Here is a 23,681-nt window from a genome sequence, read left to right as displayed (position 1 = left end):
TGGACACAAATGTTTTTTTTACTGAACTTTTTTTTTTATGAGCCTCTACCGATGGTTGAGCCGGCCTTCTATGGTAAAAGTGTATTTTCAAGATTAATCATAGATGCTTAAATTGAAATGAAACATTTTTATTGACACAAATGTCTTTAATGGAAAAAGAGTAATATACAAAACCAGGTATAATCATAAAAAGGATGAAACTATAATAGAAAATATATTTAAAAACATAAAAAAGTAGTGAAAATTTTCATTTTTGCATAATAAAAGAAAAAGGCTTCTTGATAAAGAAGCATGTCATGAATGATGCCAGAGGAACTGGCCCGGCAGAACAACTTAAAGCCCCACTTGTCTGGCTTGTTGGCGATATACTGACGGAGAGTGCCAGCCGTTGTGCCCTTATATGCCTCCATGACCTCATCCACACCGTGCTTGTAGGTGGAGGGGATCTGGAGACACTGCTGACGAAGCATATCGAAGAGTGGGCGGATTTTGTAGAATCGGTCTGGACTGTCGTTGCACTGCTGATTATCATTGAAATGAATAAACCGGCGCAACCGTTGGAATCTATTCCTCGACATGATATCAGCTATCAAGTTGAAGCATGGTTAGGTAATATTATTTTTTTTCTTCAACAAGATATCAAGACTCAAAATGTGCTCTATCAAACAATTGAGCAGGCCATTAAAGGGTTGTGAAAAACCTTGAAGTGATATAAGGAAAAAGTGAGACTTTTATTATTAAATAGTTTATTTTGTACAATATAACAAGGAAAGACTGATATCAAAAATATATCCAACAAGAAAAATACAAGTATTCAGTTACAATCACATCAGTACTGGTATAATAATGAATAACAGTTATGAAATAGTTTTTATCAGGACTATGTAACCAATAAGACCACTCTATTTAGTTAACCAAGTGCTGAGCTGCCCTCAGTGTATCATAAGAAGCACTAACTGTGCCTGTTCAAAAGGGAATAAATGCATTTTGCCAACATTGACAAAGCATTGTTTCTAGGCTAACATTAAGCTCTCTCCTAGTATCCAAATGCACACAACCACACACTCTCTGATACACGCATGTACACACACACAAACACACACACACATGGGTTCTTGCGGAGCAGAGACAGTTATTAGAGTTTTGGAGGCACCCCCCAGCAGGACTGCACACCCAGTGGACCACCTCCCAACCCTCACTAACCCAGCCATCTACACAACACTCACTAACCCAACCATCTACACACACATTCACTAACCCAATCATCTACACACACATCACTCACTAACCCAACCATCTACACACACATTCACTAACCCAATCATCTACACACACATCACGCACTAACCCAACCATCTATACAACCCTCACTAACCCAACCATCTACACAACATAAACCCCCACAGTTGAGGTGTCCAGTTTTACATAATGTCTTTAACAAATCTGTGTTTGGGGAAAAAGACACAATGACACTAAGATCAAGGAACACTTACAAAAGATGAAGCAACAACAGCAGACACGTCACAAACCTTTCCAGTCTCCTAAAGGAGTGAGTGTATTTCTAAGACCTCAGAGGAGACCCTGTCTTCTGTGGCTCCGTCTCAGTGGCTGGGGCTGGACGACGTTGTGCTCTTGCTGTCTGTGTCGGAGTCACTCTCCTCATCACTGCTGCTGCTGGTGGTGGGCCCTCGGGCCCCAGGCCTGGACTTGGGGGGCCGCCTGTCAGGGGGCTGTGAGGCACCTCTCCTCCCCAGCCCTGTGGCCCTGGTCTGGCTCAGCTTCTGACCGCCGCTCCCTGATGGAGGACAGCTGCTGACCAGCGTGGTGGAGATGGTCTGGGTGGAGACAGTAGGATGACATCAATGCACTGCACCATTAGACTACATTACGCAATTCAGTTCAGTTTGATTTGATTAGATCTGATTCTTTTCAATTCAATTAATTAATTACATTTCATTAAATATTTATCAATTTAATTAAAATATATAGCTGCTAGCAGCAATACGGGGCAGTGAGAGTGCAAGACGCCATAACAACAGCTTCTGGTCAGCCAAAGGGACTTTGGAGTGACCTTCTAGGCAAAATCAATATAGCGATTATGTCAACGTAATATTATGGTAATTTACGGAAAATCCTTAAGGCGGAAGTCAAAGGTCCAATACTTATAGGCATTTGAGCTTGTTATAGCGCCAACCTGTGGCCAATCAGCTTCATATTTCTCCAGTGGCCATTAGGCATGCCCTTCTACTACTGAACGAAGTTTTGGAAAAATCGGCATGGCAGTTAGGCCAACAGGAAATGCTCTCTAGTGCTGCCATTTTGTTTGTTTGGGCCAATAATGGTTAGCCTCTGTTTATGTGCGGTGATATGCATAGAAAAGTTTGTGGAGTTCGGTCCAACCGTTCAGAAGTGATACACCTTTATGTGAAAATCCACACCCTCGACCATCTTCATTGACTCATAGTGGCTCTGTTTTTGTACTTTTCAAACTTTTGCTGACATGGAACTTAGTCCCTAGATTGTGTTTACAGAGTTTCATGCAGATTGGTTAAATTCCTAGGAGAAGACAGATGTTAAGCATTTTTCATAAAATCCAATATGGCATACAATTCAATATTTGTGATCTATTTTGGAAAATCTGGCATACAGTTCGAAAGTTGCACACATAAAAGCACATTTGACACATTTGTGGCACTTGAGTGTTTGAGGTGCCGACATGAATGGTGACAAGGGTCATGGGACTGTCCCAAATGTGTGCCAAATTCCATAACTTTTTACCATACGGTTCTAGGGGCTTCCATAGAAGCTTGAAAAAGAAAAGGTAGAAACTTGGCCCCCAAATAATATGAAAAGGTAGAATCACAATGGTGGCCCTGGAGCTTTGCTGCTTGGCCCCCCAAAAAGAAACAAAGCGGTTAACGGTACGAGATTTTCACCTACCCCGGGTTCGAGGCTGCTCATCAGGTCCTGTATGTCTGCGTGCCAGCCCAGGATCTCAGCCAACCTCCGGACGCCCTCCTGCAGGTCTCCTAGCTGCACGTGGTCGCCCTTGCGCAGCGGCGTCGTCTGAAACGGGCCGACGGGGTCCCGGTTCAGCAGCAGCCTGGGAACGCCGGGCCTCACTGTGTTCACCAGGCTGGCGAAGGGTTCGATCTGACGCGCGGGACAGAACCATCGTGTCAAGCGTGATCCTGCACTGTGTCACATTACTACACATGAGCTTGAAATAAAATGTATTAATCAATGTCTTTCTTAAATTAATTATTCTGTGATTCAGAACCCGTTTCTGGGGACCAACAGGTGATTCTTGGCCCTGTGTTTGTCATGTAAGTTGCCAAGTACTGTATATGTACATCTCAATGCTCTGTTAGAATGCTGTTATAAAGGAACGGCTGTTACGTTAAAGAATGATCAACTTTGATGTGGTCGAACTGAGATGTTTACCTGTAAAGAGGTGTTTACCTGTAAAGAGGTGTTTACCTGTAAAGAGGTGTTTACCTGTAAAGAGATGTTTACCTGTAAAGAGATGTTTACCTGTAAAGAGGTGTTTACCTGTAAAGAGGTGTTTACCTGTAAAGAGGTGTTTACCTGTGAAGAGGTGTTTACCTGTAAAGAGGTGCCCATGACGATGAGCAGGTCAGCCTTGGAGAAATCTGTAGTATGTTGGAAGTACTTCTCAGGAAGGTCTTCTCCAAAGAACACGATGTCAGGTTTGACCGTCCCCGCGCAGAACCCACAGATGGGTACACGGTCACTCATAATGCTGCTCTGAGATAGGAGGAGAGAGGAATGGAGGAGAGAGGAGAGAGAAGGAGGAGGGTGAGAGGCGGTGAGAGGGGAGGGGAGAAATGACCGTGGCTGCATCCGAAATCGCATACTTCCATACTATTCAGTATACCAGAAAAAGATTTAGTATGTCCAAATACATAGTATGTCAAATGTAGTATGCCAAAAATACCAGGACATCCGGTCACATTTTGCAGTATGCAAGCCAGCATACTTTTCTGGCAATCCTCAGATGACAGCTGATTGTTTCTATATTTCCACTAGTATCGTCATTATCAACTTATCAATTGTCAAAACTAAATGCGGACAAACTGCTTGTGCCAGCCAGTGTTCCCAAATAAATATTAAGCCTGACTAACTCTGTATTTATCTTCTAGGACAAACTTTTCAGGCAATCTAAAGGTTGTGCAACGGGATCATGTGTTCACAAGAGGCAGTGTTTTTTTGTGCGTGGCTGTAAGCCAGCGCACCAAAGACAGCAAATATCTGGTTTATTGCAAATTTCTGTTTAGTCTTGATAGTGCTTCTTTGATATCCTTTGTTTAGTGCTGCTGTGCAATTTCCACCGGGATCAATAAAGTAGGGGAAGTTTAAGCTCCTGTGTATTTATCCTTCTGCAGTCCAAGATCAGAATAAACTAGAGTTACACTAAATTGCCAACCTCTTTCATTCACAGGACTATTTCACTTGTTATAATTAACCAAAAGTGTCTTAACGGGATCAGGATATGAGACATTTGTGGGAAATTGAGTTTAATTAATGATAATAAAAGTTGCATTTTATTTATTTATTTTACCTTTATTTTACCAGGTGGTCCCATTGAGATCATTGATCTCTTTTTGTGTGTGGCGATGCACCAAAGATAGCAAATGTCCAGTTGTCCTCAGTTCCTCTGTCGGGTTGTTGACCTGCAGTTCTATGTTGCTACCACAAGAGGCAGCGCACCTACCACAAGAGGCAGTGTTTTTTTGTGCATGGCTGTAAGCCAGCGCACCTAGACAAGAGGTAGTGTTTTTTTGCCAGCGCACCTAGAATAGTGTTTGTCCGGTTATCAGTCCCTCCCTCCGGTCAATGTTGACCTGCATTTCTCTGTTGGCACCACAAGAGGCAGTAGTCCCAGCACACCAAAATAAAGAAGGACACCAAAATCAATCTGCCGATCTCCACTGCACAAGTAGAGTAGCAGTGAAAGCATAGGACTCCCACCCGGGAGACGGGGGTTCAAAGCCCCAGTGGGGATGACTTTATGGGACTATACCCCAAACGTCCACATGTTCATCCTTTCACTCCAACCTTTACCCCCTTACCTATAGGTCAGATCCTGTCCCAACCCCAACCCTTATTCTAACCCCAACCGTTACTCTAACCTCAACCCACACTAGGGACTGGAAGGACACCAAAACCAACCCGCCGAGTTAGCGCATGAGGTTACAACGGAAGGTAGGTAGACTATCGACACTCAAATATTACCATAGTGTTAACCAGTGTTTAAATTGGGCCAAAATAAGTGCTGGGACCTAGGCCTACTCCTTAAAATGCCTAGCCTACTGTCTAAAATACATTTATGTTAGTATTATTAGATTAACTGCTTTAGCCACTGACCGCTACCATTAATGTTACGGAAGTTGCTGCTAGTTGTTGTGAGCTCATGAGCTAACTGGCTATCCCGCTGTTATTGTGCTGGATTAGAATTGGAAGCATTGGAACTGATGTGTCCATGCGACAAGACCTATCTTAATTTATCAGATATTATTTCATGTAATTTCAATTCACAGCTATTTCAGTGGCATGACTAGCTTCCGTTTGACCAGTCCTGAACAGAAACAAGCCAGCCACGCACATAAGCCAGGCTGGACCTGACCTGGTTTAGTCCTTGCTTTGCTGGTCTTTTTATGGGTAAATGGGAGGAGGATTGTGTCTATAGTACAGAGAGAAATGCCTTTGCCCAGAATATCATCTGGTGGGGTAGATATATTGATGACATTATTCTGTTGGGTGATGAAAATGAATTGTTGCAATTCCATCAATATATTAACAGCACTAATGCTAATATTAAACTCTGTCTTGACAGTCCGAATAGCTTAAACTTCTTGGATGTTAATATCACCAAGACGGACAGCTTCGTACCTCCATTTTTAGGAAGCAGCCAGATAGAAATACTACCCTGCATGCTAAATCTTTCCATACAAAATCTTTAAAGGACAACATCCCATTTGGCCAGTTCCAGAGCTTGCGCCATATTTGTGATCAGCCAAAAGATTTTTAAGAGAAAAGTGTAGAAATGGAATCCCCCTTCCTGGGTAGAGGGTAGAAGACGGAGGTAGTGAAAGGAGCTAGCACTAGACAGGGGAATGCTGTTACAAAGGAAACCTCTGAAAGAGACTCATAGGAGAGTCTATTTTACTACTAAATATAGCACTGAAGCACATGAGATCAAAACAGAAAAAATCTGAATATTATTGAATGTGATAGTGCTTTGAAGGAGGTATTCCCCGAACCAACCTTGGTAACCTTCAAGACGGCCCCAACTCTAAAAGACAAAAGTGTCACAAAGTCATCTACCAGCTGATTGACCTAGTAATTGGTTGAGATCTGAAGTTAAGGGGTGCTATAGATGTGACAATTGTCCTCATTGCAGCAATGTGGTGCGATCTAAATCTTTTGCAGCTAGAGATAAAACATATCGCATTCACCATTTCATTACTGTAAATCTACCTTTGTTGTGTAGAAATTAGAGTGTACAGCCTGTCAAGTCTTCTACATAGGCCGCACTAAACGTAGATTACAAGGGACTTGCAGGACACAAATACACCTTTAGGATTGGCAATCTGGAATATCCCATGGCTAGACATTTCAAACAGCATCATGGTAATGATCCCTCTTCTCTATTAGCCATAGGTATTGACCTTGTTCCGGTATCAGACAGGAGGGGCCTGAAACGTCTGAACCAAAAAGAATCGGAGTGGATTTTTAGGTGCAATGCTATCACACTTCCAGAAATTTATGAGGAGTTGGATTTGACTCCTTTTTTGTAAACTATTGCTGTGGACTTCTCCCTTGTGTGATCCTGACATGTATCATGTGTATTTTCTTTGATTATGTAATTTATGATTATGTACTTTATGATTATGTACTATATACTCATTTGGATATTGTCTATTCTTTGGATACTCATCCTTGCAACAGGTAATAGTTGTGACTTTTACTTGATTGAATGATTGAAGTATTGCTGGGCTCCACCCTTTAGTTGCACCCCACCCTTTTGTGTGTCCCTATTTAAGACTGCTGTGAAATGTTTGTGACTATCTGTGCCCTGATGAAGGCCTGTGCAGGCCCAAACATGTCGGTTTTTTAATGTTCTAATGATGAACTAGCTTAGCAATAAAGGCTTTTTAACTTTTTAACCAGAAAAGCTGCCTTAGTTTTTCTCTTTTTACGGTAAATATTATGTTTGTTTGATAGGTTATTTGTCTGCCTGTCACCATCCAGATGCGAATGACGATCCCAGCATTTCAGATGAACTAACAAGTTTGTTTTTTTGGAACACTTTTTTTTTTTTTACCAACTGTTAAAACAAAAATATAGTAAGCTAGTTACTATATAGTAACTTTACCTAGCTAGCTAGAGATATTTGCCCCCAAATCAGTTTACTTCTTGTTTATTTGTTTGACATTTCTGTCAAACCCTGCAGTTAAGGTACTGTAATGTACTGTAGTGGTACATTATTGTACCACTGTACTGCTCTTCTGTTATGGATTTATGGATTTACAAACAGGGGTTATTCTAAATGGTTACTTTCTTGCCTGAAAATATATTAAAATGTACAATAACAGCTTTTAGCCTGCTTTAAAATCCCCACTATCGCCTCTGGCTAGCGAGAAATGCATTCTGGGATGCTTAGCTGGAAATAGTACAGTATGTCTCAACTGTATGCATACTGCATGCAACATAGGTACTTTGTAAGGGCAGCTGTAGTATGTACTAATAGTAAAAAGAAAAAAGTTTTTAAAAAGTATGTGATTTCGGACACAGCGAGTCAATCCAACGACATGGAGGATGATGTCGTCGGTGACCTTTTTTTGAGCTTCACCTTCGCCTCCTCGGCAGGGAACGGCGTGTAGCACAAGTGGCAGGAAGCAGTAGCGAAACTCCCATGAGCCTCCACCAGCTTGTCGTCCGGGATGCCGCATGCTGTGAGAGGAAACGGGACGTTACCCTTCACCGCCGGCCGGCGTACGGCATCGTCAGCTAGAGCCGGCGCGTAATAAATGTAACCGATTCCCCCCGCGCTGACCTTTCTCCAGGCCGTCGATGTTCTGCGTGTACATGCGCAGCAGCAGGCCCTTGTGGTGCAGCATGCGGATGAAGTAGTGGATGTAGTTGGGCCGGTGGCTGCCGGGGTACAGCTCCTTGGCCAGGGAGAAGAATGGCAGCGGGTCGTTGGAGAAGAAGTCGATGTTGAAGACGGCCTCCGGATACGGGATGTTGTACTTTTTCAGGTTAGCGTACAGTCCCGTCCCCGGCGTCCTGGGGGGGACGGACAGACGGAGAAAGAGGCCGAGTGTACTGTATGTGTTTGAGAGAGAGTGTGCTCTTGCATGTGTGACTGTGTGTGTGTAGTAGAGCGTGTGTGTGTGTGTGTGTGTGGTAGAGTGCATGTCTGTGTGTACGTGTGTGTGGTAGAGAGTGTGTGTGGTAGAGAGTATGTGGTTGTGTGTGTGTATATGTGTTTGTGTGCGTGTGTGTGTGTGTGACAGAGTGTGTGTGGTAGAGTGTGTGTGTGGTAGAGAGTGTGTGTGTGTACGTGGTAGAGCGTGTGTGTGTACGTGGTAGAGCGTGTGTGTGGGGTAGAGAGTGTGTGTGTGGTAGTGTGTGTGTATGTGTGGTAGAGAGTGTGTGCGTGGTAGTGTGTGTATGTGTGGTAGAGAGTGTGTGTGTGGTAGTGTGTGTATGTGTGGTAGAGAGTGTGTGTGGTAGTGTGTGTATGTGTGGTAGAGTGTGTGTGTGTGTGTGTGTGTGTGTGTGTGTGTGTGTGTGTGTGTGTGGTAGAGAGTGTGTGTTGTAGAGTGTGTGTGTGTGTGGTAGAGAGTGTGTGTGTGGTAGTGTGTGTGTGTGTGGTAGAGAGTGTGTGTTGTAGAGTGTGTGTGTGTGGTAGAGAGTGTGTGTGTGGTAGAGTGTGTGTGTGTGTGTGTGGTAGAGAGTGTGTGTGGTAGAGTGTGTGTGGTAGTGTGTATGTGCGTGTGTGTGGTAGAGAGTGTGTGTGTGGTAGTGTGTGTATGTGTGTGTGTGGTAGAGTGTGTGTGTGTGTGTGTGGTAGAGAGTGTGTGTGTGGTAGAGTGTGTGTATGTGTGTGGTAGAGAGTGTGTGTGTGGTAGTGTGTATGTGCGTGTGTGTGGTAGAGAGTGTGTGTGTGTGGTAGAGTGTGTGTGTGTGGTAGTGTGTATGTGCGTGTGTGTGGTAGAGAGTGTGTGTGTGGTAGTGTGTGTATGTGTGTGTGTGGTAGAGTGTGTGTGTGTGTGTGTGGTAGAGAGTGTGTGTGTGTGGTAGACTACGGAGGGTATACACTCCCAGTCCCCCCCACCTGAAGTCAGGTATGCCGCTGGCTGTGCTGATACCAGCCCCCGCCACCACCACCACGTTCCTGCAGCGGCCCTGCTTCACCAGACGGGCCACGGAGGCCAGCCCCCCCCTGCACACCGGCTTCACCACGGCCCCAGACGGAGCGCCCTGCCTGGGCTTGGACCCAGAGGACAGACTGGGCTCACTGCTGCCTGTGGATGGTCTCCTGCATCAGCAGACAGTGATATACATAAGGTAATTGCAGACAGTGATAAATACACACACAAGACTCATAATGACAGTGACATGAGTCTATAATGACAGAGTGATTACCTCTGCCCAGGACGAAATGGGGGAGGAGGTTATGTAATATCAGTGATATATACATGAGTCTATAATGTAATATCAGTGACATGAGTCTATTATGTAATATCAGTGATATGAGAGTGTGTGTGTGTGTGTGTGTGGTATAGTGTCATTATATATGTTCAGTACAATATTTTATTCATTTTATTCATTTGTAGCCTAACTGTGATCTAGTGCAACTGTATCAAATGACAGATAGTGGATAATCGCCGAACAGATGCAGTCTGATAAATCTTCACTGAGTATGTTCCTAAACACATACGTCAGTGAAAGGACATCAAGTAGGGGCGCGATGTGAGTTACTGTATTACGGGCGAGGTCGCCTACCTTGATTACACTGTGTGGGCAGGCCTGTTATTTTCACATTGTATTTGACTTGATTTCTTATATTCTCTCTCTTATATTTTATTGTGTTTTATCTTCCATCTTATTTTCCTGCTTATTGTTTATTTTATGTCTATTTGTATGTGAAGCACTCCGTGCATGTACTGTACATTCTCTGTTGTAAAGCACTTTGAGCTGCATTTATTTGTATGAAAGGTTCTATACAAATAAAGTCATTATTATTGTAATAATAATAATAATAATAATAATAAATAACAACAATAATAATAATAATTCTTAGTCTATAATGTCAGAGATGTATACATGAGTTTATAATGTAATATCAGTGATGTACATGAGTCTCTAATGTAATATCGGGGTATCTCCAGACTCTCCTATGGCTATAAAGTGAAGTCACACCCCTACAGTTTTCCGACCCGGAAATGGGATTGTAATTTACACAACATCAAGCATTCCTTCCAAAATAAAACTGTTACAATCTTGAATCCTTCAAGTTAACATTCCTTGTGACACAGAGCTATTACATAACAGAGATACAGCGTTTTTGTCATCATGTTGGCCATATAAAACTTGCGAAATCAAACTACATGTCCCAGATAAATGGCCAGTAGCAAGCTGCTGAATTGTCTCCACAACTGTATTTCTTTTAGCCATGTCTAGGCCTGAACCTCCAGTGCAGGGGTCTGCAACCTGTGGCTCCAGAGACACATGTGGCTCTTTAGCCCCTCTCTAGTGGCCCCCTGGCTTGGACTAAAATTATATGGAAATTAATACCTACATTTATTAGTATTAGTTAACCAGCTAGAAGGCAGCAGACAAGCTAATGCAGCACAAACTGGGCATACAAATTCAACAGAATGCAAGAGATTAAGTGTTTGACGGCAAGATTTGTCAAGATTCACCAAGTCTGAAAATAAATCTAGGGGAAACACTGCCCTAATAAGGCTTTTTATTTATTTAGTGGTCAAAAATAGCTCTTTTGATAGTAAAGGTTGCCGACCCTTGCTCTAGTGGAAGGGGTATGACCGGAAGACTGGACTTTAGTAGTCTATACCTCTGATATTGCAGAGTGTGTGTGTGGTAGAGTGTCATTATATCTCTTCGGTACAATATTTTATGAAATTGTAGCCTAACTGTGATCTAGTGCCACCGTATGGAATGACAGATAGCGGATAATTGCTGAACAGATGCAGTCTGAGAAAGCGTGCTCGTACAAGAACAACAGCAGCAGCAGCGGTGTGATGTCTGTTCATTACCTCGCTGGCAGAGGCTCCTCCTGTCCACCCACAGTCATCAAGCTGAGGCCCTGGGCCAGACCAGAGTCAGTCTGCTTCCTCTCCTGGGTCCCGTGGGGACTAGGCCCAGAAGCCTGGGGCTGGATTGGCTTGGTCTGCCTGGCTTGGCTGGTGGAGCTACGGGTGAGCCTGGTGACTGCAGGTTGAGAGGTTTTCTTGTCCCAGCTGGACCGGGACTTGCTCATCTTTCCACCTGTTGATGGGCATACAGTATTGGTAAATACAATATCAAGAACTGTTTATTTTGTTTGAGTAAAACTAAATAGTTCACATTTTTGGAAGTAGAAGGAAAACTGGTATGGGAAGTAAACTACATAAAAACTCCCAACTCAGTTTCCACAATTAGGCCAAAGCTAAAACAACCTTCAGAACACTTGTCAGTTGTTTGGTCTTTATAAATACTGGTCTCATCAGGTTTCAGGTGGCTTCACTAGCTCTGCTCACCCCTCCCTGCCCTGCCCGCTTTCTGACCCATATTTAAAAAGCAGTTACAATAAAATTATAGTGCCGCTCCTTTGTGCTCTTTCCCTTTCGCCCCGGTGAAAAGCTGAAATGTTTTAAAACTGTCACCGCTGGAACAAAAGGTAATGGCTGTAATATATTTACACCCCCCCCCCCCTTCAGCAGCTATGCTAATACAGTCCACAGCTGTGGCAGCTTTAGTGTTGAAGGAGAGAGGAGCGAAGAGGAGAGGAGGGGGGCATGTTAGAAAGAGAGGAGGGCTGGGGTGAAAGAGAACCCAGGATTGACTGTGTGTCAACAAACCCAGCTGGGAGAGAAAGGAGGATGCCCCCTCAAGCCCCCACAAAGGGAGGAGAAAGGAGGGGGGGGGGCAGAGATAAATGATATGGAGGCGGGATCCAATAAAGAGGGACCAGAGAAGAGAGAGAGAGAGAGAGAGAGAGAGAGAGAGAGAGAGAGAGAGAGAGAGAGATGAGATGGGTGGGTGGATGGGGGGTCGGTTCCAAAGCTTTTCTGGGCCTTCAAACAACTTCCATGAGGAATGAGTGAGAGTGATTGGGGAAAGGGACAGAGGATGGAGACAAAAGAGCTACAAGCCATAAACCAGGGCCAGCATCAGAGCCTAGCTGCAGGATAAATCCACCTCTCACTGGAGGAGAGCTGTGTAATGCCGGGCTCACACTACAGGACTTTTGGGCCAATTTATCTCCCGACAGTTGGAGGAGAAATCTGGTCTGGGACGTTGGTCGGTAGGCTACCGATGTTCGGCCCAGATGATGTTGTAATGTGAGGGGTTTACAGATCCAATCTTATACCAACGTCTCGCAGACCCATCAGGGCGGCCCCGATAATATAAAACATGTTTGATATTTAAGATTATTACGTCACTACTTTACAAGCAAGACGGAGAGTCCAGTGGTTTGTTGTTCCCGTGGGCACGATAAGATCCTGTAGTGTGTGATGAGCCGCTATTTTAAAATCTTGTCGTATGTGCATAATGAATAAAGGTTCTCCTTATATGTGTGATGCAACCCTATTTAAAATTCGGTTAGGATTTTAAATATCCTGTTGTGTGAGGCCAGCATTAGGATCAGGGTTCGCCAGAGGATCAATGAATGTCAGCTCAGCCGCACACAACAAGGAAATAAAAGCATGTAGGGCTCTGTGAGGGATGGGGAGGATGAGGACGGTCAGAGAAAGGAGAAGATCTAGACAGGAGGTATTGAAGAAAACAACTGAAACAAGTATGAAGGGAACTGATGCTGGACCTGCAGACGGTCTGTGTGTTAGTGGGCCTAGCACCTGCACTTTAAACAGAGAGAAAGAAAGTCCTGAATTGTCCAAGCTCATTTTCCTTGGTGCTCAATCTCCTCCACATCAGAAGCCTTCACACACGTTCCTGGAGTGCTATTAAAGCCAGCAGGTGGTGGGGGAAAGCTTTGTCTCTGGCTCCTTCAGGAACACTGCTGAGAACAGCAATAAATCACAAGCCTGGTTATTAGGCTCCAGGACAGATGGTGCCGCTAGCAGAGACCCCGACACCATCCAGGTCCCAGGACCGTCCCCGACACCATCCAGGTCCCAGCCCAGGACCCCAACACCATCCAGGTCCCAAGACTGTCCCCGACATCATCCAGGTCCCAGCCCAGGACCCCAACACCATCCAGGTCCCAGCCCAGGACCCCAACACCATCCAGGTCCCAAGACTGTCCCCGCCACCATCCAGGTCCCAGCCCAGGACCCCAACACATCCAGGTCCCAGCCCAGGACCCCAACACCATCCAGGTCCCAGCCCAGGACCCCAACACCATCCAGGTCCCAAGACTGTCCCCAACACCATCCAGGTCCCAAGACTGTCCCCGACACCATCCAGGTCCCAGCCCAGGACCGCAACACCATCCAGGTCCCAGCCCAGGACCCCAACACATTCAGGTCCCAGCCCAGGACCCCAACACCATCCAGGTCCCAAGACTGTCCCCAACACCATCCAGGTCCCAGCTCAGGACCCCAACACCATCCAGGTCCCAGCCCAGGACCCCAACACCATCCAGGTCCCAGCTCAGGACCCCAACACCATCCAGGTCCCAGCTCAGGACCGCAACACCATCCAGGTCCCAGCCCAGGACCCCAACACCATCCAGGTCCCAAGACTGTCCCCGACACCATCCAGGTCCCAGCCCAGGACCCCAACACCATCCAGGTCGCAGCTCAGGACCCCAACACCATCCAGGTCGCAGCTCAGGACCCCAACACCATCCAGGTCCCAAGACTGTCCCCGACACAATCCAGGTTGCAGCTCAGGACCCAAACACCATCCAGGTCCAAGCCCAGGACCCCAACACATTCAGGTCCCAGCCCAGGACCGCAACACCATCCAGGTCCCAGCCCAGGACCGCAACACCATCCAGGTCCCAGCCCAGGACCCCGACACCATCCAGGTCCCAGCCCAGGACCCCGACACCATCCAGGTCCCAGGACCGACCCCGACACCATCCAGGTCCCAGCCCAGGACCCCAACACCATCCAGGTCCCAAGACCGTCCCCAACACCATCCCAGGACCGTCCCCACCACCATGTTGTCCTCTGCTAAACAGAGACTTAACTAGCCTTAACATGGGGGCCCAACTCCAGGGGGAGAAAAAACAACATGGTCATACTGGCCTGAGGAAACCATGGTGAAAAAGGTAGGAACCAAGGGTAGCAACAGGCTGTCATTAGCAGAATGTGCAGCCAGACAGGAGTGGGGCTGGGGAAATACACGAGTAATGAGGGGGCAATTTTTGGTCTCCATGTTGACAAATTGACTGTAATTAGACTAGTTTAGTAAGGCTGGGACAGACAGTCAGTGCAAGGGGACGATTCACTGTATTCATGGCTCATCTCATCATCCATATAAAACAGAATTTGAATGTTCAGGTCCACAGTGCTAAGTTCTTACAATGCGTTCATGTTATCTAATAGGTTGGGCTGCAATCAGTAAAACTCTTCTTCTGTGTAATGATGCTACTTGACGCTGCTCTGATCCTGAGGATTGTTCTTTAGTGAAGAATAAATCCCTGTATAAATGACAAAAGCTTTAGAGAGGATTTGAGAACCCTCCCACTGGCTTGTCTTTCAGAGGGCTCTGCCCTCCCCCATCTTCCTGGTCTGGAGCTGAGCCCCCTCCTGACCCAGTGCCCCTCGGACCACCAGGGGTGCAGCCCAGTCCCACCTATGGGGGTTACAGTAATCTAATTAGAGCCGTCCCACAACACTGGCTGCCACTACCACAACTCTCACTTTCACCCCTCCCACACACAAAAAAACACCCAAATGCCTAATCCTTTTACAACTCTGGAGAAGAGTGCAAAACATCTCCTACAGCCAGAAGGCAGCCCACTCCCACTATCTGTACAAACAGCATCACAGCCCTGCTGAGAACCGTGACATAAAGAATTGAGCTCAATAATGAACAGGAAGATTCAGTCTGGACGCTGGTGTGTCAAGTTCTAGAGTGTAAGTTGGAGGGAGAAAATCATCAAAGTTAATACACAACAACCACAATCGCAAGGTACAAAGAAACCAGTTAACAGCAGTGAACTGTAGCTCCATTGGCTAAAACAAAGAGTCCTGTCCTCTATCGCCCCCTTATGGACTGGAACTGTCAGTATGGTCACCATGGTGACCTCTTCAACACTCACTAATGACATATCACTAAGTGTTGCATCTTTGTTGGATTCTCAATTGACACAAAGCCACTAATTTGTGTTGGTATAGTTTGGTCAAAGAGAGTGGGGTGGCTGGCTATCTGTGAAGTCAACACAAATGACGGCAACTAATGACTCTGGTTACTCATCTATAGAAGCGCTGCCATGAATAAAGAGTTTGTTAAAGGGATAGTTCACTCAAAAATACATTCTTCCTTTGCATTTTCCTTGAAATTGTACGACATTTTTGGTATTAATGTAGCCAAACAGCATAGCTGAAATCTTGGCGGAAGGATCTGTGAAGACAAAATAATGTTGTTAGGGATGATTCTGAGTGAACTATCATATTTTAAAGAAAAATGGAAATAAGAAAAAAAAGATAATTCACTTTTCTTTCTTATTTCCATTTTTCTTTAAAATGAGGGTGAGATCATAAAAGTATAGCAATTTCCTCAGATCAAAATTCATGTTGTGGAGTGACTACTGCAACTCCCTCTTGGCTGGGGCCCCGGCGTCAGCCATTAAACCCCTGAAACCGTTCCCTACACTGGTTCCCTGTAGCAGCTCACATCCACTAGCCTACATGGCAATGAATGGAACAGCTCCCTCCTACCTCCAGGCCATGGTCAAGCCCTACACCGCCTCCCGACCACTACGCTCTGCTACCTCAGGGCGACTGGCTGCCCTATCACTCTGAGACCACTGCCGTCGATCGGTGCAGTCACAGCTCTTTTCTGACCTGGCCCCACAGTGGTGAAATGAACTGGCCACTGACGTCTGGACAGCAGTCAGGACTGCCCATCATTCGCCGCCGGCAAAACTCAAAACTCACCTCTTCAAGAAGTACTGTATTACCAGGATCCTCCCTCTTAAGTACACATTGCATTTTTAGTTTGCTACTCTTACACTTTGCCTTTAGCACTAGATTATGTGACGGACTTCATTTCACTCGCTCTGCATTGTTTTTTTGTCACTCGTTCCTTTGACCCATGTTGAGGGATTGTCCAGGGCGGGACGTGAACCTACAACCTTGCGTTTGCAAATCAGATGTGCTAACGACTATGCCAAGAGATATATGCTACTCAGAAGGGTCCTTAGCACATCCTTCATACTAGGGGAGTGAGTTTCACTACTCGACGACTACTCTAATTTAGCCTCCTCGTTACATGCTTAGTTAGGCTACTTGTACACTTGTGAGTTCTGGTGAGTAGTAGTACACTGACTTCCTACGTTAAATGGAATTTTTGTAAGTTGCTTTGGATGAAAGTGTCTGCTAAATGGCTGTAATGGAATGTAATGACTGACTGACCGCTTGTCTTAATTCAGCTATATCCTGTCCTTTAATAGAGAGAAGAAAGCACTTGTTGATGAGCTCCCAACAGTATGACAGCTATTCGATGCATGAAATGTGTCAAGTTGCAAGTCAAAGGCCTACCTACCGAAGGACTACCTACCAAACATCGCTGGTCAGGGGGACTGCAGAGAGATCACTAATAAAGAGGGCAGTTCCGCCATCTAACGGCTCCTGAGGATATTACTGGTAGGAGGACAATATTTGGATGATTTATGTCTTGAAGATGTTGGTAAAATCACACCCAGGTAAGTAACGGTGCAATCTCTACTGCCCTCTGTTGGTCCCTCTGCTCGTGTGCAACAGTATTTCTCATGCTACGAACAGACACACAGATGAAAACCAGGCCAGGTCCAGCCTGGCTTATGTGCTTGGCTGGCTTATTTCTGTTCAGGACTGGTAGGACGGAAGCTAGTCATGCCACTGAAATAGCTGTGAATTGAAATTACATGAAATATTGTCTGATAAATTAAGATAGAAGAGTTCCAATGCTTCCAGTGCTAATCCAGCACAATAAGAGCGGGATAGCCAGTTAGCTCATGAGCTCACAACAACTAGCAGCAGCTTCCATAACATTAATGGTAGCGGTCAGTGGCTAAAGCAGTTACACTGATGATAACATAAAGTCATCCCCACCGGGAACCCCGGTCTCCTGGGTGGGAGTCCAATGCTCTCACCACTACTCTACTTGTGCAGTGGAGATCAGCGGGTTGATTTTGGTGTCCTTCTTGATTTTCGTGTGCTGGGACTACTGCCTCTTGTGGTTAATTACATAGTATTTCACTTCACATTATACATGATTCCATGTATATTTTTTGTATTTTGCTATTCTGTATATATTTAGACACTATTATTGTACTAACATTTTCATGAGCGACTTACATAAATGTTTTCTTCAATTATTTACCCTGCCTTGCCAGTAGCCAAGTGGAACCTCCGATCTGCGCTTGTGTGAGATGAAATAACTTCACACCACCAGGTGGTAGTAGATTAAGGGGGAAACGAAAGTCCACCGGATGTATAAAACGTAAACAACAGCGTTTGTTTAGCTACATAGACTAGAGGAGTTTCGCTCAGCATAGACGGTAATCTCTGAGAATGTCCCTGTGGGGAGTCCAATGCTCTGACCACTACTGTACGTGTGGAATTTAGGCAAGGGATAGTGAAAGGATGAATGTATGGAGGTCTCACCACTACTACTCTACTTGTGCAGTGGAGATTTTGGTGTCCTTCTCGATTTTGGAGTGCTGGGACTACTGCCTCTAGTGGTGCCAACAGAGAGATGCAGTCCAACATTGTCCGGAGTAACGCCGTGTTCACATAGGCTGCATGACTGCATTGCATGTCACGCAAGACTCGAGCGGAGTTCCGGCAGTCAAGCACATGTTGGCTTGCAAGGTCTTCAGTCGTCTCGCAAGGACTGGACCTCCGGTGTAACGTAATGCAATCATGCTTCCTGTGTGAACAAGGCGTTACACCTCATCCTAAGATAACGCGAGCGAGCAAATTTACTGCGACATCGCTCGCAACTCAATCCTGACATAACGCGAGTGAGCGAGCGGTGCCTCTGGTTCTGCCTCAGCAGAGCCGCAGCTGCTCTCCTGCGCTGAGCATGGTGGTGATATTTTGCTCCTGTTAATAAAAAAAAAGGACACATCAGTGTCAACAGAAGCTAAACATATTGGTAATTAATCATAACTGCAGGTGGAATATCTACAAGTTCAACATGATTGTTATTCAAATGTACAAATTGGTGTCATGAGTGTCTTGGGCATAGCCTAAATGTCTGATGTCTGTAGCCTAAAGAGAGACACCTGCCTTTTGGCACCTAGCAAGAGTAAGGTAAACTAGAGCCAAGGGCTGTTATTCACAAAGCAGGATTGCCAAATGAGACAGATAATGTGCAAGGTAGTTTGCTAGTTTGTCAAATTCACCTGAATATTAGGTTCTGGAATGATTCTGTCATAGATAGTTAGGCTACGCTAGCTAATCTGATACACTAAAGTTACGGGAACTAGGTGACTGGTAGCCTCGCGTCACCAGTCTCTCCTCGGGGAGGAGAGCCTGGTGTCATTTACTTCCCTGCCTTAACCCTTTTAACCCTGATTAATTATATGCATCAAACATTCCGCCTGGATTTATTTTATTCCTTTGGCTGTGAAAATGTCAGAAAATGTGCTTTTGCCCCTTTTACCAAGATGACTTCAGCTTTCAAGATCTGGCAGTTGTTTAACATTAGCCTACTGTATGTGTATTAATGTGTAATAACAGCTTATAACACAAAAACGGAATTAGATTCTACAGGCTTTTAGTGAACAGAAGTTTGAATGCATATATACACAAAAGGTTTATCATGTTCAATTTGAAACATCAACTATATTACAAATGTACAAGAAATTGTGTGGGTTTAGGCCTTAGTTTTTTTTTCATGGACTGTTTAGTCCATGAATGTCCAGGCGTTTTTTAGCCTTTGTGGAACTTCCTGAAGCAGTTCCTGTCCAGCTGCAGACACAGGCCCACATTGCACTCCTCACACTGCCAGGGTGTGCTCCTCTTGCACAGAACGCACTGGCGACGTCCCATGCTGGCTCTTTGCGGTTTCCCGTTGTCATGTCCCGTCGTGGTCGGGACAGGGAAGTGGTCGTGAGTAGGGGTCTTCTTTGGCTGGCACACCAAGGCAAGGCAAGGCAAGGCAAGTTTATTTATATAGCACATTTCAGCCACAGGGCAATTCAAGGTGCTTTACATGAGACATTAAAAGCATTAAAACAAAAAGCAAGACATTATAGACATTTAAAACAAAAGGCACCACTGCAACTCCCAGCAGGTGTGCACAGAGCTCTTCCTGGAAGGCCTGGCGTGTCATGGGCTTCTCTTGCCGCTGGCTGGCGAGCTCCTTGTGGAGGATGAAGCTGTTTGTTACAGCGATGTCCAGGAAGTGCTGGAACACTGTGATGGGCCATCGCATGGTCTTCCGGTGGACTGAATTGGTCCCCAGCATCTGGTCCAATGTGTCCACTCCTCCCATGTACTTATTGTACTCCGAAACTGCTGTGGGTCTGGGGATAGGGACCCTCTGGAGCTGCCCATCACATAGAGAGTTGAGAGGAGAGAGAGAGAGAGAGAGAGAGATTAGTTCCAGCATGTTCTCAGGTAGGCTATGGTAAGTATTCATAATTCATATTCATAACTCAATAGATAACATGGTGAGTGACTAGGCAAGTGTTTTCTCCTTCATGGGTTCAGGTGAGTATATCTAGGTAGACTAAGTGTTTTCTCAGGTAGGCTATGGTAAGTAATCATAATTAATATTCATAACACAAAATAAATCCTATTACGGTATGCACAATAACAATACCTGTCTTCTGCCACCGCAACACTGTCTCCCCACTGTACACAGGGTGGATGGATGTGATGATGGAGACCTCTCTGGTGTCCATCCACTTCACGTACAGAAGGTCACCGTCCCTGGTCCACCGGATCGTTCCCCTTGGTGACCTCTTCTCCAGGGCGTTTTCCAGAGGGACGGAACGCCCACTCTTCCCTGCCTGTACGTACCACAGGCCCTGAAGCCCTGCTGGCCCAGGTGTCTGAAGAGGAGGGGACTGCTGTAGAAGTTGTCGCAGTATACTGTACCACGTAGCCAGACCCCAGGAACTGCTTGTTGACGAGGGATGCCACAACGTCAAAGGACAGCCCCTTCCCCGACGCAAAGCTGTTCTTCTCTGTGTACAGGCGGAAGTCAATGGTGTAGCCGTTGACATCTGCGAGGACAAAAAACTTAAGTCCCCACTTAGTGGGCTTGGCCTTCATATATGGCTTGATGCCCACCCGTGCCTTTGTAGCAACCATTCGCTCATCTACAGAGATGTGCTGCTTTGGATGATAGAAGCTCATGCAGCGGTTCCTCATCATCTCCAGCAGGGGTTTGAGGCGGTGGAGAGGGTCATGCTCCACTGTGCCCTTCTTCGCGTGCCCTTCTTCGCGTCATTCTTCCTCAGGGTCACTCATGTGGAGGTTGTCCGAGATGGCCATGAACCGGTCTCTGGGCATGACAGTGCCAGGAAAGGGGATGTGAAAAATGCTGCTCCTCCGCCAGAAGTCAGTCCTCTTCGGCAATTTCACCAGCACCATGTACAGCAACATGCCCAGATACTTTTTCATCTCCTCCACTTCTATGTCCTTCCAGAAGAACTTCTTGCCCTTGGCTTTGTTTCTCGCAGCGTTTTTGTTTGTGTTTGTACACAATAGGTTGATGATATCCACATCCAAAAAGTGTGAGAAGATTTCCCCTGGCGATGGTCTTCCTACATTGAGAGGTGGTTGGACACCAGGGTTTCTTTTGGGGAGGAACCTGGGTTGCTGGGGGGTTATGTCAGGTTCCGCCTCACTTCTCCATGCTGTAGGGTGATGTGGTGACCTGCTACGAGCATCGCCAGCACCTCCACGGCTCGACTGAGCCTACGGCCCCGGCTGTGTCCATTCTCTGTCCCAGCAGAAGACATCCTAAAAGTGGATGATAAGAAAGTGATATCAATATCCGCCTGCAGCTGGAAAAATATGTGCCTCCCACTTTAGCCCTGTGTGCACTCAGACATGATTGATACCTGAGCCCTAAGTGCTAGGTGTTCAGGTAAACATTCAGAGTATCTAGGTAAATGTTCTTGACAGGTGTTCTCAGGTAGGCTATTGTAAGTATCTATAATGCATATGCACAACTCAATAAATAGCATCAATTGATGACAAACAACATTACACAATATAGATCATATGGTTCCATGCGCGTGCACGCACACACACAAGCACGCACACACTCACACACACACACACAAACACACACACCACACACACACACACACACACTGTATTACTACAGACTTCAATTTGACTGTTACATACCCTGGTTCAGATGAAATCACTTCATCATCACCACCACCACCTCCGGAGCAACTGGGTTGGCTCTCAGCCCCATTGGCAGAAGGCATGCTGCAAATAATTGAGATGTAATAAGATAACATGGAACTATTCATACTGAGGTAACTTTATTCATCCTGAGGTAAATTCTTGTGGTAGGCCTAGATTTTGTTACAAGACCATACAAACTACAGAGTTTTACAAGCTAGCTGTACTAACTTACTACAGACTGCAATATTACTAATGTTACATACCCTGGTTCAGATGAAAACACTTCATCACCACCTCCAGAGCAACTGGGTTGGCTCTCTGCAGCCCCGTTGGCAGAAGGCATGCTGCAAATAATTGAGATGTAATAAGATAACATTAACTATATTCATACTGAGGTAACTTTATTCATCCTGAGATAAATTATTGTGGCAGATTTTGTTACAAAACCATACAAACTACAGAGTTTTACAGGCTAACGTTAGCTAGAGATAACGTTACATACCATAGTTCAGAATAAATGTCTTCGTCGTTGTCCTCCTCAATGAACCTTTTCGGTGGGTTGATCACCCTAGATTATCTTCGTGACATTTTCTCACAAACAATCTCTTCAAATCTCCTCAACTCTGCACCGGCACTATCGAGCATCGTGTTTTTTTGGGGGGTGAACTACCGTAATAACCCTATTTTGATAGAAAGTGCAACATCTCTGCTTGCAGGAACTGTTGGAATTTTTTCGATTGCACATTTAGTTGAAAAGTTATGGTGATTTGAGTGACGCGTGCAAAATCCTGTCGGCGCCGACATGGCCGTTTTTAAAGGGTTAAGTCCGCCCCTTCTTCCGGCTCGAGCCTGTAGAGCCCGCCTCCTACTTCCGCTTGTTTTATTTACATCGATGGAAGAAAACATGGACATACCTGAAGAAATATTTCAAGAAGTCATGGAAGAAGTGTGCCGGATACATAATATCACACATTTGAAGCCACTGCAGCGTCTTAGCCTCCGAAATTATAGATACAACAACTGTTCTTCTTCCGGTCCAGACCGGAAGATTATGCGATGCGTCACCCTAGGCGCTTCCTCTCTAGACCGGCAAAACAACTGCGAAAGAGACAGGCCCAAGACTAGGTGACCGGAAACTGGGCAAAGGACAGATTTTAACCAATGAAAACAGTTTGGGGGGCAGGACATGCCCGCGAAATGTCGCAAGAATAGAACCAAGGCGAGCCATCTTCCAAGCAAGCGAAAGTCGCTAGCGCTGTTCGCAGCTGGTTAGGACACGTCTATTGAGAATGTACAATTTTCTAACGCTCGCTTCACCTGCTCGCGTTATGTTAGGATTGGATGTAAGGGAGGGAGGGAGGGAGAGAGTGATAACCGGACAAACGCTATACTAGGTGCGCTGGCTTCCAGCCACGCACAAAAACACTATGCACAAGACCACAGCACGTCTAGAGCCGCTGATGGGAATACAGAGATCATTGCATGCTGATGGAGAACATTGAGAAGTTCGATGTCAGTCACGTCAACATCTGGAAATACGGTGGGAAAAAAACAAGTGGTTCAAACTCTTGTGCAATTTCCCCCCGGAGATTTATAAAGTAGCCTAGCCTACTACTCTACCAAACGATCTGCATGAAGTAGGCTACAGCCACAACTACGGACGGAAGTAAACTGCGTTTCAGATCAACCAACCAGTCAAGTTCGCTAGAAAATGGGTTTGAGTGTTTTACAGAGAGAGATTAGGCCTATGTCTGAATGCAAATCATATTAACGTTACCTGTCTTCCCAGAAGCGTGAATTTGTGAAGGCTTGTGGGATATGAACCGGGCTGATGAGAGCAAAGTTCGATCGCACGGTCAGTTCTGGATCCGTTTTAGCGAGCAACATCAAACAGGCAATTGTGACCCTTCCGACAACAGCTCAACT

At 45.5% G+C, this 23,681-nt stretch overlaps 1 protein-coding gene across 2 annotated transcripts; it reads right to left on the bottom strand.

Moving 5' to 3' along the window:
* Nucleotides 1–863: 863 nt before the first annotated feature.
* On the bottom strand, nucleotides 864–23,681 carry LOC311321300 (NAD-dependent protein deacetylase sirtuin-3). Of its 2 annotated transcripts, XR_014630886.1 has the most exons (9): nucleotides 23,533–23,681; nucleotides 11,313–11,544; nucleotides 9,368–9,571; nucleotides 8,081–8,313; nucleotides 7,877–7,977; nucleotides 3,607–3,768; nucleotides 2,941–3,153; nucleotides 1,271–1,835; nucleotides 864–1,211 (listed from the first exon to the last, which is right to left on the bottom strand). XR_014630886.1 is itself a non-coding variant. In XM_084453250.1 (8 exons), the coding sequence occupies exons 2-8, from the start codon at nucleotides 11,534–11,536 to the stop codon at nucleotides 1,602–1,604; spliced, it is 1,371 nt and encodes a 456-aa protein (XP_084309376.1). In that variant the 5' UTR covers nucleotides 11,537–11,544; nucleotides 23,533–23,681; the 3' UTR covers nucleotides 864–1,601. The 2 variants fall into 2 exon arrangements, 1 of the variants encoding a protein (XP_084309376.1); XM_084453250.1 differs by having other exon boundaries at nucleotides 864–1,835.

The sequence above is a fragment of the Borostomias antarcticus genome (assembly GCF_949987555.1).
Source record: "Borostomias antarcticus genome assembly, chromosome: 18".
Taxonomy (NCBI): Eukaryota; Metazoa; Chordata; class Actinopteri; order Stomiiformes; family Stomiidae; genus Borostomias; species Borostomias antarcticus.
Note: the sequence above shows the minus strand (reverse complement) of the source record. Positions and strands in the feature narration are given on the sequence as shown.